Source organism: Sebastes fasciatus, chromosome 1, assembly GCF_043250625.1.
Source record: "Sebastes fasciatus isolate fSebFas1 chromosome 1, fSebFas1.pri, whole genome shotgun sequence".
NCBI lineage: Eukaryota > Metazoa > Chordata > Actinopteri > Perciformes > Sebastidae > Sebastes > Sebastes fasciatus.
In genome coordinates, this window is record NC_133795.1 from 36,289,541 (window position 1) to 36,312,383 (window position 22,843).

Here is a 22,843-nt window from a genome sequence, read left to right on the forward strand (position 1 = left end):
AAATGTCTGGTGAATGAGTACATTCCGAAACATGGGTTTCCTAAATTGATCAGGTCAGATAATGGTTCACATTTCAAAAATAAAGACCTGCAATCTGTTGAAAAGGCTCTGGGACTACAACACAAATTTGGCACTGTGTACCACCCAGAATCGCAAGGAAAAGTTGAACGTGCTAATCAGACCATTAAGTTAAAACTGCTAAAAATCGTTCGCACGACTGGGCTCCCTTGGACTGAAGCCCTGCCCATTGCACTGATAGGCATCAGAGCCTCGGTCAATCGGTCAACAGGACTCACACCATTCGAGCTTACGTGTGGCCGACCTTTCCCAGGGCCGTCCCAAAACCCCTCTCCCCTTCCTGACCTCGGTTATAGACCATACTATTTGAAGGTTAATGCTCTTGTGTCAGCTCTCTCCTATACAGGTGACAAACCTGTCACCCCTGTCACAGAGGACGTTCCAGGACCTGACCCCGGACCCCCGGAACACCTTTGGTTGAAGGTGTTAAAGAGGAAGTGGTCGGAGCCACGTTGGACAGGCCCACACAAGGTTCTGGCCAGAACTGCAACAGCTGTGCAGCTTGCAGGAAAAGGACTCAACTGGTGGCACCTAACACAGTGCTCCAGCAGCAGGACAGGACCTGAAGCAGAGGAGGCAGCCCCACAAGGAGCCCAGGCTACGTGAAAAGAGGGTCACGTATATTTTTTATTTTTCATATACTGTATAAACTGTGACTGTGATGAGATACACATAAGGGAAAGAAGGTTACAAGGTCTTGCCTGTATTTACAGTTAAATCAGGCTAACATGGTTGTTTAGGTGGACTCATATAGGTGGTTTTTGAAAAACATTATATATCACATTGTATTAAAACTTGTTGCTTAGAATAAATGCTAAAATAGATAAAAAGAGGAACCAGGGGTGGGGAGAATCCACCAGAGAGAAGTTTCACTTCCTTTCCCAAACCAGTATAAAATAGGACCACCCGGATAAAAGTTTTTCAGTTGCGCACAGGAAAACAAACTAGAAGCATCATGCAGTACGGCAAACTGCTAGTGGCGTTTGCTGTAGCATTTGTGTTTACCTCTCTTGTCCTCGTTCTTCTGTACAAACTTTCTTAATGTGATTTGTCATGTATTTTAAATGTTTTCATTTCATATTACTATCTTAATGCAATTCATCATGTATTTTCGTGTTTTCAGTTACCATTTTAGTTATTCATGATAAAAGGAGGGAATGTGAGAGAAAATATCATGACCCTTGTGTAGAATTTGTGTACTCAGATAAATCTGAATAACCTGGGAAAGCACAGACTGTACTAGTTTAGATACATTACTTATCATCCTCGCCTCTGCACTCTGCTAAAACTAGCTAATCACAAGTAACTCTTTAACAATAGACAATGCTTTCACTCAGAAGCAGGGTGGAAGGTGTGGGCTACAAGGGGGGGAAGGCTAAACCAAGATTATAAAGAATGATGTAGTGAGGTAGCTCCCCTAATGAATATAAACTAGCTGACCAAATAGCTGCAGGTTTTGAAAACATACCTATAATAAGTGCTCTGATCCCTATCACTCCTAACAAAAATGTTGACCGCATTAACTACATCCACTATAATGTTCTCCATTTGACTAATCTAACCCGTGATGCAATTGCCGGACTAGCTGAACAAATGGCTCCTACGTCACTGATGGTGATCCAAAATAGAATGGCATTAGATATGCTGCTGGCAGAGAAGAAAGACGGTGTATGCTCAATGTTCCAAGACTCATGTTGTATTTTCATCCCTAACAATACAGCGCCGGACGGGACTGTAACTAAGGCGCTAGAGGGGCTCCGGACGCTGTCTGAATCGATGCACGATGACTCAGGTATCAACAGCCCCATTAACGACTGGTTAGACCGTACCTTTGGGAAATGGAAGTCCATGGTGGTATCTCTATTCTCCTCAATCCTTGCTGTGTGTGCATGCTTAGTATTATGCGGTTGTTGCTGTATTCCATGTATTCGCCACCTCACTGAGCGTGTGATTATTTCTGCTGTGCAACGAAAGCATCCGGATGCACCTCCTTCTTATCAGATGGCCATGTTCCAAGCTGAGAGACAGGGTCTCCTGGAAATGGTGGGGGATAGTGAAGATGTTGACCCTGAAGAGGTTGTGTGATGATGCTTATAATTAATACATCTGTACGTAACATGATGATGCTTATAATAAATATATCTGTATGTAACATTATCTGTAGGTGAACTTAGTTAAGTTCAAAAGAGGGTCTGTTGGATTTATTATGTACAAGAATGTTTACAATAACCTGACTGTTGGATTTGTTATGAATAGAGTGATTGTGAGGAAAAGGGAGGTGGCAGGTGCTGTTTTCTTTTGCAAGGTCAAGGAGAGGACGGAGCCAGAAGGAGATAACGAAGAAGAAGACATGCAGCAGAAACATCACGTGCCATAACTCATGAATATTAATATTGTGTAAACCATAAAACGCTGGATCAGGGATAGCTCGGGGTTCAGACTTCGCGAACTGACCCATGCACTGTATGTTGTCAGGGACACGTAGGTTGGATCCAGATATCTGTAAACTCTTTATTTTTACTTGTGCAACATTGATTGTTCGGAATAAATTGTATTATTATGCTTTAACCCGTCTGTTTGGAAAATCTCTTTGTCACACAAGATTAACCAGCACGTAACTGGGCCTTGACCTCTCGGAGGTAGAAGGCCAGTTCCTTCAAGATTCACACACCCCTATACAGATACAGCAACAACAGGACAGCACTCTCACTACCTCTGACAAAGAGATAATGGGCCTTTCCCATTTCCGATTTTATAAGGCTCGATTCCTCTCCTCGACTCCTCTCCTCGCTTCTTAGTCCCGCCCACGGGAGATGTGAGCGGAGGAGGCGAGGAAGAGACACGAGGAGAAAGGAAGAGAGGAAGAGAGGAAATATGTTTTGACAGACGTGAGAAGTCCTTTCCTCTGAAGCGTCACGTGAAGCGACGTCCGTTTCTGATGACAGCAGCAGCTGATCACAGCTGGATCAGCTGTCAGTCGGCTTTAACAGCTGTTAATGTCTGAACTGATCTAATACTAATAAAGACACAGTTATTATCAGTGGTAGAGCAGCAGTGTTTCCTCTGAAAAGTTAATGAGGGGAAATACCAGATCATCAAAAGAAAATTCTTTCTAATAAATGAAGAAAGTTGATTGAGGTCTGTTTGTTGTCAGGTGTTATAAAGCCCTTTCAGTAACAGACTCCTTCAGCTGCGGTGTGTGAAGCAGAGATCCTGCAGGTCCTTTCAGCTGTCACCATTCCCACGCATTTTCAGGAGGAAATGCATTTTCTAGTTAGTATTATTAGACTGCAAATCAGCCACATTATGATGAATAATAGTAGAGACAGGACTGTACAAAAGCCTCTTTACACGCTTTCAGATGATTGGTGTGAATGCATAGTGAAAACGTCGGGGACCGCACGGACACGTGCATGGGGTGTATTACTGTGAGATCGCTGTCATACACTTTTTTATATAGAGTTAATGGTTAATGGTAAATAGACTTGCATTTATATAGCACTTTTCTAGTCCTCAGAGCGCTTTACACTACATGTCAGCATTCACACACACATTCACACACTGATGGCAGAGGCTGCGAGAAGAAGCTAAATGATGAGTGAATCCCACAGATAGGTTCACGTGGTACTTCTGCAGATTCACACACCCCTATACAGATACAGCAACAACAGGACAGCACTCTCACTACTCTCACTACACTCACTTACTCTGTCCCCAGAGTTACAAGAAGCCAGCAGACCAAAGGGCCTTTTCCTATCATACCACCTTCTTATGGAATGATTTCCCTTAACATCACACAGTCTGTTTCTGTCTGACTGCCTGCCTCCCCACACACACACACACGCACACACACAATTTAAAACTTAAGTGCGTTCTCCCCTCCTCTGTCCAACCTTCAGGTTCTACCTGGTTCTCCTTCAGGGTCTGCAGGTGGAGGAGGTGTGTCCCCGTGTTCTGGCCTCCATCCTGCTGAACTCCACATGTCTGTTCTGCTGTGACCTGAGAGGAGTCAACCTGCTGCTCCCCTCCTTCGTCTCAGCTGTGGAGAACGTGCTGCTCGACAGGTACAAGTACTGCAAATACTACAGTAACTGTGAATACTAGAATCACTACCGTAGACACTGCTACTTTCAATACTTATACTGCAGATACTTAACTACCAATGACAGTTCTGCTGCTCTTGACCTCACAGCCTGATCCGGTCTGATGAGGCCCAGTGAGTCTCACCTGGACCAGGTTCTTGTGAGGAGCAATGTCAGATTCTGTTGTTTGTTTTTCCTAAAACATAATTTAAACAAACTGTAGTAGGCTATAGTTTTTTACAGTCAGGGGTTAGCGGGCTCCCGCCTCTGACATCACACAGGACCCCATGTCTCTCTCTAAGGATGGTGGGTTCACGTTGTCCCATGTTATTTCTTTAGGCTGAGCTGGACCCAGAACCCTGTGGGTACCAGCTCATTTCACCAGTTTTTTCACTTTTACTTTGAACTGATCTATTGAGCGCACAAATCCCTTCTCCTCCAGTTTATCTCGAATGACTTTATAAGCGTCACTTTTTTTGTGGACTTTATTTAGCATATTGCGTATGTTCCCTTCGGTCCAGATCATAAGCAAACATCGGACTTCTGCAGAAGTCCAAGTCAGTCCTCTCCAACTCATGTTAACATGTTGTTTACCTGAGTCCATCTCAACAACTAACCGTGCAGGCCTAGTTCAATTCGTGCAATTGGGTCGAAGTATGTTCTCACTGCCATCAAACCGCACTAGGGTCTTCTTGGAAACATGGTTGTTTTGGTCCACACCAGAGCATGATTACTGCGTTCACAACTGCCAAAACAAACCGCACCAGGGGTTGAACCGCGCCAGAGTTTACAGTTTAAACGGACTAAATGTTGGCTTGTGAAAGCAACCAAAAAATACAAAATTATTTGCATCAAAAGTACAATATTTCCCTCTGAGATGAAGTGTAGTAGTATAAAGTAGCAGAAAATGGAAATTGTCAAGTAAAGTATTAGTATCTTAAAATTGTACTTAAGTAAAGTACTTAGTACTTAGTTACTTCTGAAACTGCATATCTGAAACCTAAAGGAGGCGACATTTTGAATCATCCAGCAGTAATGTCTTCATGAAGGCTGTAACCAACACCTGACGTAGTCATACAATCACTGACTCTACTCCTACAGGTACAGACAAGTGTGACTGCAGGTAAATCTCTCTCTGTCTGTGTGTGTCTCTCGCCCAGAGAGCTGTTGAGGTTCAAGAGTTTTGTGAGTCCGGTGGATTTGAGGCGAGCCTCCATCCTGGTCCTGCTGTCCCTGCTGCCCCTCCCTCTGCAGTTTGGATCTGCCCAATCAGAGGTCAGCTTCTATCCACCCTGTTAAACACCTACACACACCTGTGCAGACCTGACCTGGACCTCACAGGTGAAGTAAGAACACCCATTAAAAACCACAGATACAGTAACAGTCAGCTGTGTGTGTGTGTGTGTGTGTGTGTGTGTGTGTGTGTGTGTGTGTGTGTTCAGGTGTTATTGGACGGGCGGTTCAGTGGTGATGATGTCACAGCAGGTAGCTTCCTGTCTCTGAAGCCCCGTCTCATCGGTGTTCTGATTGGAGCTCTGCAGACGGAGACCAACACCTCCAACACACAGCTAATACTCGGTCAGTTTCACATCCTGATCATTCATTCACTCATTGATTCATTCAGTCACTCATTCATCTCCAACACACAGATAATACTGGGTCAGTTTCACATCCTGATCATTCATTCACTCACTGATTCATTCAGTCACTCATTCATCTCCAACACACAGATAATACGGGGTCAGTTTCACATCCTGATCATTCATTCACTCATTGATTCATTCAGTCACTCATTCACCTCCAACACACAGATAATACTGGGTCAGTCATAGATTTCTGCTTAAAGTTTAAAACCACTCCCACCGGAGGGGAAAAACAATCAGTGCCACAATATGCAACCAAGGGCTGAAACACTATAATAAATGCCTTTAGCTAGCTAAACACATTAGATTTAAGCATGTCAAAGAATTATTTTAGCACCGTACGTCTAGCAGGGGTGCAGTTGATGACTAAAATGATGGTGGATGATGATGAAGTTAGCTGTTAGCTAATGTTAGCTATGTTAGCTAAGCTACTGTAGTTAGCTAAGGCCCTTGCAAATATAATATATACTGCATATTTCTGATTTATCCAAATTCCACTATAACACAAGCGATGTTATATAGCCTAGTACATTTTATATAATGAAATCTGAAACCTGCGTTTGCTTTAGAGTTGAAAGCAATGTCGGTCACATCAACTGACCACTAGACTGACTAGACTGGCCGCTATAAGCCACAAAGGAAGCTCGAAGCTGTACTAACAGATGCAAACTGTATTACCGTGTTTTATACACAAACTCACTGCAGGATAATCCTCCGTCCGTGGTGCCTCCCTTCGTGTGCGCCGGCAAGCTGAACAGTTTTTTGACTGCAGTGGAAATGTTGTTTTTGAAAGGCTAAATGCCAACAAATAAGAATTGAAGCAGAATATTTTGTTTAATAAAAACATGTTGTGAGTTTTGGAAATGATTACATTTATCTTTTTTCAATTAAGTTTGACTTTTTGACTTTACAACACTCGTTCTATAGCCCTAGAACGAATGCAAACTGTATTATACACACAGACTCATTGCAGGATAATGGTGCACATTTGAAACCATACCACGGTAACAATAAAAATACAGTCGGCACTGTCGTTGGTGCGCGACCATATTCCTATGTTTAACACATTCTACCCATAATTCAGAAACCCTTTATGTTTTTTAATTCTTCTTTTTCATTTTTAAAGTTTAAGGTTATTGGCGAGTGAAAGATGCAAGTGCTACAGCCACCACTAGGCTTCAGCAATTGTGCTCTGTGTCTATCTGTGAAACATGTAGCAGTGCATTGTGGGTTTGTTATTCTGTCAGACTCTACTGTTTTCATTCTGTCAGACTCTACTGTGTTACACTCTCCGCGTTCACACAGCCTGAATGAATTCTGTTCTGTGTAGCGGCCATGTTGAACCTGGTTCAGGACTCGGCTCTGTTAGAGGCTGCAGGACAAACTCAGCAGGTGAGTCCACTCACATCTATTGACATCTACTGAAACTCGACTGACACACAATATGTCAGATCAGATGAACATCATTACATAACAGAAATCAGATTTTGAAGGTTAATGTGTATAGAAACACTTTTCAGGTTGACAGTTAACCGTTTTATTCAGCCTCTTTTGAGGGAACATAAACAAAAAGAACCGTCTATATGTCATATTGTAAATTCTGATTTGTTGTTTTAATATTACACATTTTCTTAATGATCTTTACTGCACAGTGTCTTGTTGTCTTTCACTCAGTCTTGTAATGTTTGTGGTGTTCATGGAATCCCTGGACTTCAGATAATATTCATGAGGTCTTATTATTAACATATTTATGTAGATGAATATTAAAAAATAAATAAAATAAAATACATCCCCAGAGCTTTTAGAAAAGTGCTGAAGAAAAGTATGGCTTTTCATGAAAAAATAAATATTGTGATTGTGAATGAATCACTTAAAAAATGTTGGTGGGTCCAAAATTCATGTTTTGTTTATCTCCGTGGAAGATATCTGACGTTCGGTTCTCATTTCTAACAAGGCTTGTGAGCCGATAGTATAACAACGTTGGTATCACGTGGTACCTCTGGGTCATCAGTTAGTGTGGAAAAAACGGATAAATGACTGAGATTGAGGGTCAGTGCCTGACAACGACTTGTTTTGAAGTGAATGCAATGGAACGGGAGAGGGAGAATACGACATCTAGTGGCTGAATGTTATGAATGTTATCAATAGCACCTTTAAACTACTAAATTTGACTTAAATCCAACAATCAGCCTGCAGGTGTCGCCAACAGGACTTTACACTGTTACTCTGGGTTTCTATACCCCTGCGACAATGTGGTTGGGGGTAAAAATATATATAATATAATATAAAATTATAATATAATTTAATATATACCGCTCAGCGTGTTTGTCCTTCTGTCCGTCTGTCCGTCCTTCCCTCCATTTGCGTGTCACACTTTCGTTTCCGGAGCAGAACTCGGAAACTATTTCACTTAGGAACCTCAAATTTGGTGTGATGGTTGACAGTGTGGTCTAGTTGTGCCTTTTGGGGGTTAGAAGTCCAGGGTGCCCAAAATTTGTAAAATTTTTCCAAAAGGGCAAAACCTTTTGCTCTACTTTAGTAGGGATCAAGCAGTGAGTGGGGGTATGTGAGCCATGCTCACTTTACCCTTGTCTTTTACTATCAGGAAAAACCAAAACACTTCATCTACTTTTGTTTTCAGGAAACTGAGTCTCAGCAAGGAGGAGCTAGTAGACCCAGATGGACCGGGGGAACCAGTGCAAATAGATGGACCAGAGGAACCGGTAGTTAACTATGCTGATTGGATTTTAGTTAAGTTTAACTGACTTTTATAACATTGATCGTCCTGTCATGGAAATCTACGTGTGTGTGTGTGTGTGTGTGTGTGTGTGTGTGTGTGTGTCTGTCTGTGTGTGTGTTCGTGTGTGTGCTTACATTGCCATGGTAACCAGCCGTTCAGTCAGACGCAGCATCGATCCTGTGGGTTCAATTTGTGCGCCTGCTGACTCAGCGTCTGACGGCTCAGTGGAGGAATGACTCAGCAGTTTGTCTGTCTGCACTGGAAGTACTGGGAGGACTGGCTAAGGTGGGCACACACACACACACACACACACACACACACACACACACACACACACCATTAACTGTAAACGTTATTATGACGTTACTCTCTCCTGTTGGCCTGCAGGTGAAGGTTAGTGTGGAGGAAAGTGAGAGGATGCGAGCGGTCACTTCAGTTTGTTGTTACATCGTGTTTCAGTGCAGTCGTCCTCCTCCGCTTCACTCCAGAGATCTGCACTCCATCATCGTTGCTGCTTTCTACTGTCTGAACGTCTGGTTAATTGAACACCCCGCCATGCTCGACCACCAGGTAACTAACCGACAGGTGACAAACTGCCAGGCGGCTAACTCACTATACGTTTGCGTTAACAAGATCTGTCTGGCAGCCTCCCCCGCCATCTGATCCCACTCACCAGCACTGTAGGTGGTGATCAGTTGACAGCTCTGCTCCTCTCTTCACCCGAGTGTTCAAGACATGCGGCCGCAGATCTGATGATACAACCACAAAGACGATCATCGATCTTTTCCACCTGCTGAAGTCCACCACCAACGCCTCCGTCTTGCCAGTGTTAGGCTGCAGGTGCTTCTGCTCACACCACTCAATGAAGTCCATGAGTCCACAACGCTCCTTTTCTCAGCGTCCTTCAGCCAACATTGCGGAGTTGTTGGAGAACTTCTGCAGGTGGCAGGACTTGGAGTTGTAGCTGAAGTCCGAGGTGTAGAGGGTGAACAGAAATGGGGACAGGACTGTGGTTTGCGTGTATTAAATGTGGTTACAAAGGATATTTTCACAGTTTGCTGAATTATTGAAATAATGTTTGTGCAATTAGTTGTGTATATATCTGGTTAATATGATAATGATGATCAGCTGTGGTAGAAGGAGGTGGTGAGACTAAGTGTCTACTTGTGTAGAGTGGGACATCGGTACAGTCTTTGATCTCACGTCGTTGATATTTTTTGTATGTTAAAATGTGAAAATAAATGAGCTGAAATGAAGGCAGCGATATCTGTGACTGTGACTGTTGCAATTTGGACATGGATTGGAAAAGAACAGGCCACTACAGGCTCTTTCTGAACCGAGACCATGATCTTTCCCTGACGTGAAGCAGGTTTGAGTTGCCTTGTCTTAACCTGTAGTTGCCATGCGCAGATCAGATCAGATCAGATTCAGACATAATTCAGATTAGATTCAGACCAGATACGGCCTGACTCTAAAACTAGTCAGGGGGGACCGATTCAGGACTAAAGTCGGGCCAACCCCGAACAGTATCTGCACCAGTCTGATCTTTATTCATATCTCAGTGTTATGCAGGTTTCGGGGGCCTTCCCATTCCTTGGAGGCCTGCTGGATGAGGACGCTCTGATTGGCTCCACCATGAGTGATAGCAGTGTGAAGAAGTTCAGATATTTTGTGGTGGACAGCTCAGTGATCCTGGCCATGCTGGAACAACCACAGGGACCTGAACAGGGTCAGTCCTGACTCACTGATCCTGAACCACATATAGACGGAAACACATATGCTCATACAGCAGGAACACAATGAAACCAAAAAGCTCCCTGACCTTTCCCCTGTCATCATCAGTCCAACATTTCCACATGACAAAATCAAAATAATCTCTAAATTAACTCAAAAGTGTTTAACAGCATTTGACGACACAAACTGAGAGGCTGATGTAACTTCCTCTTGCTGCTCTTTTGTTTCTTGATGTTGCTTTTGATTCACTTTCTGTTGATCGACTAATCGATCAATCAACTAATCCTAATGTTCAAAAAATCCTAATGTGTCTAAGTGTGTGCAGCGCCATGTCCGTCGATCACAGTGCTGATCAGAGGACCGTCAGGAGGTCACACATGGACTCTACAGCTCCACCTGCAGCCCAGAGAGGGAAGAACCGACACACAGGTGACCACTCCCATCAATGACAAAAAATTACAATAAAATACATAATAATAGGCTTGAGATCAGTGTTTTATCTCTCCTGTCTGTTGATCTACTTTAGCAAACTCTGATCCCAGAACAGCGCGGTTTAGCCCAGGAGGATGCTGGGATACGAGGTGGTGTCAAACATCAGCTGTTTCCTGAAAACATGGACAGAGTTGCTTCAGTTAAAGCAGATCTGAGTATTCCAACTCTGCACGAGACCGTTACTGAGGAGGTATGAACCTGGGTCAACCCAGATCCAGATCCTGCTGGATGTCACAGAACTTTCTGAAGCTACATTAAAGTCAGACAGGTGTTCTTTACCTGTCTGTCTGTAAAGAATTAGCACCTGCAAACTCCTGCTCCTCCTCCGTCAGGTGCAGCAGCAGCTGGAGTGTCTGCAAGCAGCGTTGAAGAGACAGCGACGGGTCGAGGCTCGGCCGCAGGTGAGCGGGCGATCGGTCGTCATGAAGACCTGCAGGCCGCCGCCTCCCATTACCAACTTCCAGACGGCGAGATTCTTCCTGTCCCACCTGGGCCTGCTGACACCTGAGACCCTGAAGGTACTGAGGACTGGACAGAGATTGATTCATTGATTCATTTAGACCTGCGTGTTGCCTCGCCCGTCTGTCTCACCTGTCTCCCTCTCACTTGTCCTCTGTAGAATCCAGGTACCAGCGGTGTCCCGGCTCAGTTGGTGTCTCTGGACTCGTCCCTTCCAGGTTTCTCTGAGGATCTGAGACGTCTGGACCAGCTGCCGTCAAGAAACTTTGACTCTGCTTTCGTGTTCTACATGAGAGCAGGACAGAGGACAGCTGCTGAGGTCAGATACACCTGTCTGTCTCACCTGTCTGTCTGTCTGTTAGCTGCTGAGATCATTCAATATGCTTTATTGGCCTGAGTGTAACAATGACAATATCGTCAAAGCGTCAAGAAATAATGAGATTATAAAGAAAAAGGTGCAAATTAATAAAATCAAGAAAATAGCAGGAAACAATTAACCCTTGTTTGTTTCAGAGAGACTGTGGAAGTTGTTAGTGTGTGTGTGTTGATGTTGTTTTTGTTGCTCTCGCATTTGGGTATTTCCCCAAGTAAATATGGGTGTTTCTCTACGTCTGTTAGGTGTTCAAATTCAGGGTGTATTTTTATGATATTGGGAAAATGTTCATTTCTCAGAGCCTGGTATTTGGGGCATGAGGTGAGGAAATGAAGTTCTGACTCTACGTCTTGTCTGTTACACTGGGAGCAGAGCCTCTCGTTTGGCAGCCAGCTCTGTCTATGCCGACCTTTCTCTGTAGCTAGGCTGTGCTCGCTGAGTCTGTACATAGTCAAAGCTTTTCTTAATTTAGGATTTTCTTACTCTGGTCAGATAATTTGCTAATGTGAAGTCTCTTTTTAGATCACATTTTAATAGTGTTTTAGTTGTTTCCTTCCAATACGTAACATAGTTTTATTTTTGTTGGTTGATAATTTGGTTTGGTTTGATTGGGTTGGTATTGTGGTCCTTCTGGCCTGTCTCTGTCTCTTATGGTACGTGTCCACAGTGGCGTTTTCAAACATAAGGCACCGCCTCGCTTCCAAGCATTGGACGCTTGATCGGCTGCCACTAGGCACCTGATTGGACGAACGCTTTCCCTCGTGGGCTGCTGCTCTCAGCTTTCAAACCGGAACCAACATGGTGGCTCAGAAACTTTTTTCTCTTATGTTACGAAAATAGTTTAACGAAATGTGTTTCTGAAAACGTACAGTATGCAAGATTAAAGCCTTGTAATTGCTGAATCTGTCTTTATTTTAGATCGACAACAGTTAGTTTAAACATTTCTCGGGAGTTCCAAAAGTGGCGAGTCTCAACGGACGCCCCTGATTTACATAAAATAGCCTAGACCTCAACTTTATGCAAATGAGGAGCAGCCACCCCACTACCAGAATACATTGCACGGCTGCTTTCATAGACAATGACTGGGAAGCGGGGAAGTACGGATCCTGTGGACACCATCATGCCTGGTTCACACTACAGGACTTTAGCCCTGATTTTCCACTCGCCAACAGTTTTTGGAGCTCCCCGACAAAAAGCCCCAGATAGGAGGCAAATAATTGGCTTGGTGCTCGCAAATTGGTGCTCGAGCACTGTGTGAGAACTGTTCAAGGACGCAAGCTGAGAGGCTCGATGCTGCATCGGGGACACTTTCCAGATATCTAGCATGGTAAATATCTGAACATGTTGGGGAGTCTGTCGGGGAGCTACAACCAATGAGAGCGCAAGACACAGGTTGAGGGGAAACCTGTGGGATGGGTCACCTGTAACTGTGTGTGCTATGTGTAGCATTTGCAACACGCACCAGAGTTATTGTTGCACCTAGGATGTTGGATGTTTGCATGAATAAACATAGCGACTGATCTTCATAGGGGAAATAGTAAAGACGTGTGGAAATAGGCTATTATGTGAACACGTGCCAATGACAACATCACTTCCTGAATGTTCTTTTCGTGACAAAACGTAGTGTGAAAACCACAACGACTTCAAGTCTCCCGATTACAAGACAGGAAGTTGTGTAGTGTGAACAGTACAGCCATCTCACCACTTTGAAAGCTGTGTATTGTGAACTTGGCTTAACCAGTCCGTCTCTTTGTAGATCCTGAGGAACGTGGAGTCCAGCTGCAGTGTCCCGTCTCACTTCCTCGACTACCTGTCATCTCTTGGTCAGCCGGTGGAGGCGGGGCGACGACAGGGGGGCGGGGTCAACATCAACATCAACAGTTCAGGTCAGTGCTCTGATTGGTCACTTCTCATCAACAGGACACTGTCAGAGGTCAGAGGTTACCTGAGGTCACTCTGTTCTCCTTGATCGTTGATTGATTGTTTTCTGTCTTCCAGAATTCCCTGCTGTGCTGGGTGACAGTGGAGGGGGCGTGTTTAATGGAGAGAGGTTTGTCCTGATGTACGCCAATGCTCTGACAGAGATCACCTTCATTGTCCCCTCATCATCATACAGTGAGTGTCTGATGATCTAAATACTGAGGTCACTAAACTCTTCTGTATTGACCATATGAGGAGAGGTGTTGCCATAGAAATAGAATAGGAGTAGGACGGACATTCCCAATGTAGTAGGGTGGTTGGAACGGCTGCCATTTTTATGTGTAACGTTGCCATTGCGACGTTGTAGCGGGCTCATTTCCGTATAGACCAAACTGTCTAATGGCCAGTTGTGGACTCACTGAGGTGTGGTTTTGCAATAACGATTCAAACGAGCAGTGGAGTAGTAAGTCATGTTACAAAGCATAGAGAGCCAGAGTAAATGAGTACAATTTAACAACTTAATGCTTCAGCCACAAACTGTTGTCTCAGTGGAGGAAAGCACATTTCTATCGCCATGTGAGTGACAACTTTGTTCGCCTCATTTTCTGTTACCAGTTTATACATAGAATGAGAGGTGTGAGCATATAAGGAAACATGTGACCATGTAAGGAGAGTTGTGACCATATACGGAAAAGTGGTATCATAAGGAGAGGTGATACCATTTAGGAAAGGTGGTACCGCATGAGGAGAGGTGAGACCATATATGGAGAAAATCTAAGTTATTTCCTTTTACTTTATTAAATTCTTCTTTTTGTTTGGTGTAAAGCGGCTGATTTGTCGAAGAGTCCAGACAAGGCGCAGCCTCCGACTGAGCTGCCATCCAACTTGAGTCTTTCTGAGCCAAGCCAAGACTCCGCCCCTCAACCCACAGTATGGACCTTCAAAATAAAAGCTTTTTCATGTCGTTATGACTTATCTTAACTTATTTCTGTCAGTCTCTGACCTTTCTGTTTGTCCAGAGTTCTCCAGTTGAAGACATGAAGTCTTTTCGTTTTGTGTTGTCGTCCGTCGGCTCTGAATCCAAACTCCTGATAGTCTGGGTCGAACGCTTCGAGGATATCGGTAACTAACTTTATATCAACATTATAATAAGTAGTTTTATTAGTAATTATAATTATTTTGTAGTGTTCTAACTAGTACCAGTATAACTGAGTGCACCCAGCCAGATGAGATCAGTTGTTTGGTCAGAATAAACCAGTCCAAAATAGATTGGGGAGTGACAATAATCCATAGTTTTCTGGAGTGATGAAGTGAGAACAGATTTGTGACTTTGTGTTTCAGAGAGTTTCCCTCTGTCCGACCTGCTGTCAGAGATGAAGGCAGAAACACCGACCAGGTGAAACATCCAAATACACTGTAACAAACTGCTTCAGTCTTATTAATGACAAAACTGTCTCTCTGTCTGTCAGTGCGTCAAATGTCCAGCTGATCTTTGTCCATCCTCTGAAAACTGGACTCTACCGGATCCATTTCAATGGAAACACCACCAGCAAGTTCAGTTTGGTTGTCCCATTGGTCAGCGGGAGTGTGGTCAGCAAGAGGTCTTTGGGTATGTCTGACTGACTGTCTGTCTGTCTGTCTGTCGGTCCCCACATAGAGGAGATCAATACCAGAAGGAAGTAGACTAGGTGGAATATTAGTGGTGTGCTTTAACCAAAATCCTGACTTGAAAATAACTAAATAGATATTGGATTGTGACAAGTTGTAAGAGGTGGCAAATAGACCCCCCAAATTTGGAGGGAGCAAAAAGGTATGGTCACTAGATGTATGGAAGACCAGAATGGAAGTAAAACCTTCATTGCTTCATTTGGGCCCAGACCTTTAAAGGAATACTTCAACCCCAAAATGATTATTAGTATATCAAATACCTACCCCGTTACATTGAATTCGTGAAGAAAACATAGTTTTTCTCACATGTTTCCATGGCGAACAAAGAATCCAAAAACGGAGAAAATTTCTGTTGAATTGAAGTAAATGGGCAAATGAACATTTTGGGGGTGAGGTTCTCTTTAACTGTGTGAACGACATCTAAAGTCATTGAATATTTGGATGACATGAAGTCGATCTACATACTAAATCTCGGAGGGATGACGATGGCACCAACTATCCTGCTTTTCACTGCACCATAATGCTATCTTGTGAAGGTCAGCTGTACTTATCCTCCTACAGATGAAGATAATCTGGATTATTAAATGATACATATAAATGAAAATAATAACCGTCCTTTCTTTTATCTCCTCGATAGTCTGGAGGTTTAGTTGGTTATTGTTTAAAGTAGTCAGTTTAGTCTCGTCTTCATCGTGGGACAAAAACCTTGAACGAATGTATTTTCATGAATGAAACACTATTGAAACAGACCTTGTTTCTTTCTCTGTCTTCAGGTTTCCTGGTTAGAGAGACGGTGATCAACTGTTGCCATCGGCGACAGTTAGAGAGTGACTCTGCCCTTCCATCCCATGTCAGAAGGAAGCACATGATCAATGACATCATCCTTCGCTACCGCAGCCGCCGTTCTGAACCCGCCTTTTACTCCGCCCTGTTCCAGGACCCCTGAACCCCTGACCTTTAACCTCTCTCACTGACTCCTGACCTTTAACCTCTCTGACTGACCCCCGACCTTTGACCTTTTCTGACCAACCCCCCATAACCTCTACCTACTGTACACCATAGACTGTATATAAAGATGGACGACATGACAGCTCCCCAAAATTGAAGCCAAAACATCTTGATTGCCAATCATAAGCTGCGGCCGTGCTCGGCTTGTGATTGGGTCGGTCGGTTGTGATGGCGCGACCAGGATATAGCGGCTCCAGCTCCCCGATCACAACTGTACAGACTCTGGCTCCAAATGATGTCAAAAGCGTGAGATGGCTGCTCCCATATCCGAGATATTTGGGCTTCATTTTACAATGCAAGGAAGTGGAGACTCGTCGTCCATCTATCTATACAGTCTATGCTGTACACCAACAACCAGCTCCACTGTTACCATGGCAACCTGATGTTTTATTTACCAATCACAGATTTAAAAATGTGCTTGTGTGTTTGTGTAGTTGTAAACCAGCCAATCAGAATCAACAGTTACTGCTCTCACAGGTTTTGAGTGAAGACAGGTGTTACTGAGTGATGATGTCACTTGAGTCATGATGTCACCTGCAGGTTTAATAAACAGTGTGTGTAAAAACCTCACATTCTGATTGGTCCTTTAGTGTGATGTCATCAATTCATTTCAATGGGGCTTTATTGGCATGAAAGCTTCAAGAACAACGTTGCCAAAGCATCAAAACAACAATCTGTCCAAATCACATGTTAACAATGTTGAACATTTATCTTTCATAAATATGAATGAGCCAATCACAGCTGCTCCTCCTTGTGATGTCACAGCCCTCCTGTGTTGTGTTTCTGTTAACTTAATATTAAGATATAATCAGATTCTGATGTGCAAGATGCAAGTAAAACCTAAATTTAGTCCTCCGCCGCTAACCTCTGGAACAGCTTACCTTTTCATATCAACAGCTCAGACAAACAGAATAGTTGAAGTCGCTGCTAGAGAGAGAGAGAGAGAAGATGGATAGATGGATGGATGGATGGATGGATAGAGACCTTTCATTCATTCCAGGATCAAAAACAGGAAGAATGTGAAATGCCATAAACCTAAGATGGTAAAAGGTGAGGGTCAACCAAGACCTACACACTACCAAGACCTACACACTACCAAGACCTACACACTACCAAGACCTACACACTACCGAGACCTACACACTACCGAGACCTACACACTACCGAGACCTACACACTACCGAGACCTACACACTACCCAGACCTACACACTACCCAGACACCCTAAAGACACCCTAATAATTAAAGACACAGATGTGAGTTCTTTTTTTTGTTCTCAAGTTTCCTCTATAAAACCTCCCTGGTCAAGACCTGGACAGCATCACTTGGGGTAATACAATATATTGTATTAACAAGTTTAGATTCAAGGAAAGACAGAGGTTCTGTAGGACATCTGAAGCTCAAATGTGTCCACCAGTTTTAGTCGTCATCAGGCTGACAACCCACAGTAGTCATCATGGTAAAAAAGTGTTATTGAGTTTCCTCAAAGTCTGGTGTTTTATGGAGAAGAAAAGCCTGAACTACAGGATTCTCTCTATTATTGTAGATTTGTTAAAAAGAAAAAGTAGTAGGAAGAAATTCCCCAAACTTCCAGTTATCTAACAGCATTTTAAGCATGGGCTTTTTTCTTTGCTCAGATAATGAAACGAAGAAGCTCTTTCACCCCAACAGATATGTGTTTGAGGCTTTGGAGCTCTGAACAAACTGGAAAAGGAGAACACTACATAGACTTGACTCTTTCTATGTTGTTGTCTTTAGTCAAAGAGTGTTAAACTGAATCAAAAACCAACATCTCTGCCGACACCAACGTCAAACAGACGCGAGTGTCAGAAACAACTTTATATACAGCTTTGCCAGACACACACACACACACACACACACACACACACACACACACACACACACACACACACACACACACACACACACACACACACACACACACACACACACACACACGAGAAGCATCCTATTGGACGATTGCATCCTTCAGTAATCAGGCCGTCATCTGTGTCAGCTGTAGCTCCACCTGTCTTCACTCTGGAAGTAATCAGTGGCGTCTGGTGATCCACCTCATTGTGGCTCTTGTAATGCATCTTACACAAAAATCCAAGAGATTTGATCAATACACACTTTAAATCAATCTCATGTATTGCAACAAACAAAATAAATGCATATAAAGAAAGAGATGTAAATATGTAAAGAAAGAGATGTAGAGTCCATGTGGCAAGACGGTTTCGTTCATGTATCCAAAACAGTTTAAAAAGCCATAAATCCACAACAGTTGTTGTGTTTAAAGCTGCATGATACGGGTTGAATGAAGAACAAACAATAGTCCCGTTTGTGTGCTCTCCAGGTTGCTCAGAGAATCACCAAAGCACCACAGCTGTGGTTATACAGAGGAGACAACAAGCCCAGTGGAAATAAAACGTTCTGAACACGGTGTAGAAACAAGTGTTGAGCGTATCGTCAGAGGAATAATACGAGCTGAAGTGGAGAAAAAGAGCGTTCTTCTATCAGTATGTGGGGAAAGAAGTTGGAATTTGTATTCAATATATGAACTTGTGATTGTGTTCAATAACTATGATAACAAAATCCTCATGTCACAACTAATAAGTTATGTTACCTTTTAGTTTTAATCTTTTTTTAGATTGTTTTTAAACAGAGACTGACTGACTCTAAACATGAACACTGGACTTTGTGGTGTTTCAGGAGGAAAACTGCCTCAGTTATTCTCTCCTAGTCACATTTACTCCATCAGCTTTGTATGATACCCTGGAAAAAAGACAAGCAAAGACTTAGTTCATTCTTGTTTATTGATTATAGAAACCTTCAGTTTGTTCACACATCCCATCAGTAAAGTCTGCTAAATGACTCTTGTTCAATGATTTCACGTACAGATTCATTTTCATCCACACAATCAGTTTGTTTGAGCAGAATCTCAGCGATGTAACAGAGAATAATGATTTCCTTATTGATTATGATCATGATAATTACAGTTTCATTAAACATCTTAGGATCTCGTTTGTACGTCGATCTGGACGACAACATTTAGTCTGCCCAACAAATAAATGTGATTCTAGATATCTTTACAAAAAGTGGTGAGAACAGAATATCTATGATCAGAAATAAATCACTAGACCTTCCTTTAAGACCCGTGCAGTGGAAGAGAAACAACAACACACACACACACACACACACACACGCACACACACACACACACACACACACACACACACATATATATATACAAATATTCATCAGACATTTAGAGCACAGAGAAGTTTACAAAGTAGAGCCCATAATGTTTGATTGACAGCTGATCTCTGTGCAGTGAAGACATGAAAAGAACAAGACTCAGTCTAAAGCGAGTATCTGTCTGGACCGTATCTGGTCAGGATGTGAATTTGTGGCTAAATTGTTACACAAATAATCAGTGGTCATGTCTATCATGTTTTATGAACAGTTTTTTCCACTTATATCTTAATGTTTGATTGAAAGACAACTTATAATGATCAGATTGCATTCAGTAATAGTAAATGGTGACATTTACTAGTCAGTATATTATACATTTTATACAAGGTGTAAATGTATCATCATGACATACAGTCTGCAGGTTACAAGTATTTCAGCTTGTTATTAAAGCATGTGTATCAAAAGCATTCATCATATAAGTGGTGTGTAACAATATATACATACTTACAAAGTTGATGTCATCACTGATGTTGTTGCTGCCGTGTTTATTCCTAGATGAAGTGTTGATGGAGCAGCTACAATGTTAGCATAGCCTGGCACTGATCGATCCGGACTCCGTTCAGAAAACAAGCATTTTAAGAGTTGTTTGCTTGCTGTGTTGCGGACAGACCCGACAAAGCATGAATTCAGTCTTTTTACAAATCAACATCATAATGTCGTTATTTCGGCATCATTTTGATCCGTTTATTGATATTAAATCACAGCACAGTGTGTTTATTTTGGGTTCATACCGCAGTAGCGACGTGTGGCTTGCTAATGTGCTTCCTGCTTGGTGTGAATGCACGGTGGTAACACAATACGAAGCACAACGTAACGTAACTTAAACTACTATAAACAATAGCACATGCACAACAACAGCACGATGTAATGATTCAATGAACCGCTGACACAATCCCCAGAAAACATAAACACTGAACTGTTCTCCAGCTTTTCATTTAGAAAGAGCAACAACCAATGAGGAACCTGCAACAGTCGCTGATGAATCCTGTAACTTCATCACTCAGTCAGTCAGTCAGTGACACACTTTAGTGTTTGTAGGGCTGGTCCTCTGCGGTCCAGACACAAATCAGCTCTGCAGCAACAATGATGGACACCAGAGAAGTTTAAGAGTTAAAACACTGAATTTAACCCTTAAATGACTTCTGTCTATTTCAGTTTACACAACTCAGCAGTGACATCAGAATAATAAAGCCAAAGTCCAGCATAGAGAGGCTCAGTGAATGTGGTCTGGACTCTGTGGAGGAGAGTCATGGTTTCAGAGACGCTGTAGAAGGACAGAATACCTGCACTGTGATCCAGGTACACTCCTACTCTGGAGGACGGAGGACCTGAGACGGGGGTTTTGATATTGTTGTACCAAAAGCTATAACTGTTTTGGTTACAATCTAACGCCCAAGATTTATCATTGTATCCAAACAAACGTTCATTCGACCCCCCTGCTCTCCTGATACTCTTGTATGCGACTGCTACATGAACTCCTGTCCCTCTCCTCTCCACCTCCCAGTAACAACGTCCAGTCAGACTCTCTCTACTCAGGACCTGCTGACATCCAGTGAATCTGTCTGGGTGACTAGAATAAGACTGATGTTGACTCATATATGTTGCTTTTCTGTTCCCCTCAGATAATAACAGCTGTGTGTATGCTGTGTTTGGATCCAGTGTGATTTCTTGTGAATATTGTAAGAATCCAGCTCTGGTCTTGGGCTCTGGTTGTGACAGTAAAACATCCACTTCAGTCACTGTCTGTGAGACGTTTGTCCATTTCTCTCTCAGAACGTCCTGTAGTTTATCTCTGACTTCTGACACAGCCGCCGTCACGTCCTCAAAGTAGCTCAGAGGACGGATATTGATGCTGGATGTAGATTCAGTGAGTGGTGACAGTGAGGGGTAGTTAAGAAGAAACTGGTTGTGATCCTCTGTGTGTGACAGCAGCTTCATCTCAGCGTCTCTCCTCTTCAGCTCAGTGATCTCCTGCTCCAGCTTCTCCTGAAGCTCTTTGACTCGACTCACTTCACTTTTCTGCTGGGATCTGACCTGCTGCTTCACATCACAGCTTCTTTTCTCCATGAGACGGATCAGCTCGGTGAAGATCTTCTCACTGTCCTCCACTGCTTTATCAGCGGAGCGATTGACGGCCTCCACCTCCTGTTGGAGCAGCTTCACATCTTTCTCTCTGTCCTGGATCCTCTGCTGGATGTTGAGTCGACTCACCTCCAGCTCTCTCTGCCTCTCGGTCCTTTCTGCTGCAGCTGAGACGGTGTCGTGGCCTTTATGTTCATCCACAGAGCAGAGATAACAGATACACTGCTGATCAGTACGACAGAACATCTTCATCACCTCGTCGTGACGAGAGCAGATGTTCTCCTGGAGCTTCTTGGAGGGCTCCACCAGCTTGTGTTTCTTGAACGGAGCTGAGTCATAATGAGGCTGGAGGTGTTTCTCACAGTAAGAGGCCAGACACACCAGACAGGACTTGAAGGCTTTCAGTTTCCTCCCAGTGCAGACATCACAGGCCACATCTTCAGGTCCAGCATAGCAGTGATCAGCAGGAGCAGCTTGGAGTCCAGTCTTCTTCAGTTCCTCCACTAAAACTGCTAACATGGTGTTTTTCAGCAGGACAGGCCTCGGTGTGAAGGTCTGCCTACACTGAGGGCAGCTGTAGATCTTCTTCTCATCCTCTCCATCCCAGAAGCTTTTAATACAGTTCATGCAGTAGCTGTGTCCACAGGGAATAGCCACCGGATCCTTCAGTAGATCCAGACAGATCGAACAAGAGAATGACTCTCTCTCCAGCTGAACTCCTTTCTGCGCCATTTCACCTCTCAGTAGCAACGACTGTCTGAGTTTCACTTCCTGAGAACCGACACTAGTTTGAGCTCTGATGTAATCATCATGTGTTATGTTGGTTACACCCACCTTCAAACTGTCGATCTGAAGGGGAGGGAACAAGGAAATAAGAGGACCGGGTTATCAAGTTGTGAATCATTCCAGGACGAGGAGCAGCACGACTGACTATGTCCCAAATCACATACTTTTCCTTTTTACTTCTAGTACACTGCAGCTGCCCTTACAAAGTACGTACTGTTGCATGCAGTATGAATACAATATATCTGCTGTGCAGAGGATTGTGGGTCAGAACAGCCAGAAAAGCATGCTGGCTTTCATACTGTAAAATGTGACCAGATGTAGTGGGACATCCTGGTATTTTTGGCACACTGCATTTGACATACTATGTATTGGGACATAAGAAATCTTTTTTTTCTGTCATACTAAGTAGTATGGTAGAATGGGTTTTGGAACGCACAGTATGTTTCGTCATTTACAAACAGAGCCTCGGTTCAAACCTGCTCCATGTTTGAAAACATTTCAGTTTTCAGCTGTAAAATATTTC

At 43.2% G+C, this 22,843-nt stretch overlaps 3 protein-coding genes across 3 annotated transcripts; 2 read left to right on the forward strand and 1 right to left on the reverse strand.

Annotated features, from left to right (window-relative positions):
* Positions 1-3,854: 3,854 nt before the first annotated feature.
* LOC141776538 (ral GTPase-activating protein subunit beta-like) lies at positions 3,855-9,538 on the forward strand. Its single transcript, XM_074650193.1, has 8 exons — positions 3,855-3,877; positions 3,978-4,142; positions 5,321-5,435; positions 5,603-5,738; positions 7,134-7,195; positions 8,445-8,526; positions 8,695-8,828; positions 8,931-9,538. The coding sequence occupies exons 1-8, from the start codon at positions 3,855-3,857 to the stop codon at positions 9,204-9,206; spliced, it is 993 nt and encodes a 330-aa protein (XP_074506294.1). The 3' UTR covers positions 9,207-9,538.
* Positions 9,539-10,061: 523 nt separating this feature from the next.
* On the forward strand, positions 10,062-15,205 carry LOC141776546 (ral GTPase-activating protein subunit beta-like). Its single transcript, XM_074650204.1, has 11 exons — positions 10,062-10,272; positions 10,594-10,706; positions 10,804-10,959; positions 11,102-11,287; positions 11,389-11,547; positions 13,358-13,487; positions 13,600-13,716; positions 14,348-14,451; positions 14,541-14,643; positions 14,863-14,917; positions 14,991-15,205. The coding sequence occupies exons 1-11, from the start codon at positions 10,110-10,112 to the stop codon at positions 15,142-15,144; spliced, it is 1,440 nt and encodes a 479-aa protein (XP_074506305.1). The 5' UTR covers positions 10,062-10,109; the 3' UTR covers positions 15,145-15,205.
* Positions 15,206-20,597: 5,392 nt separating this feature from the next.
* LOC141774366 (tripartite motif-containing protein 16-like) lies at positions 20,598-22,296 on the reverse strand. The gene has a single exon (XM_074647000.1). It carries the CDS (start codon positions 22,264-22,266, stop codon positions 20,599-20,601), a length of 1,668 nt encoding a protein of 555 aa, XP_074503101.1. The 5' UTR covers positions 22,267-22,296; the 3' UTR covers position 20,598.
* Positions 22,297-22,843: the final 547 nt, after the last annotated feature.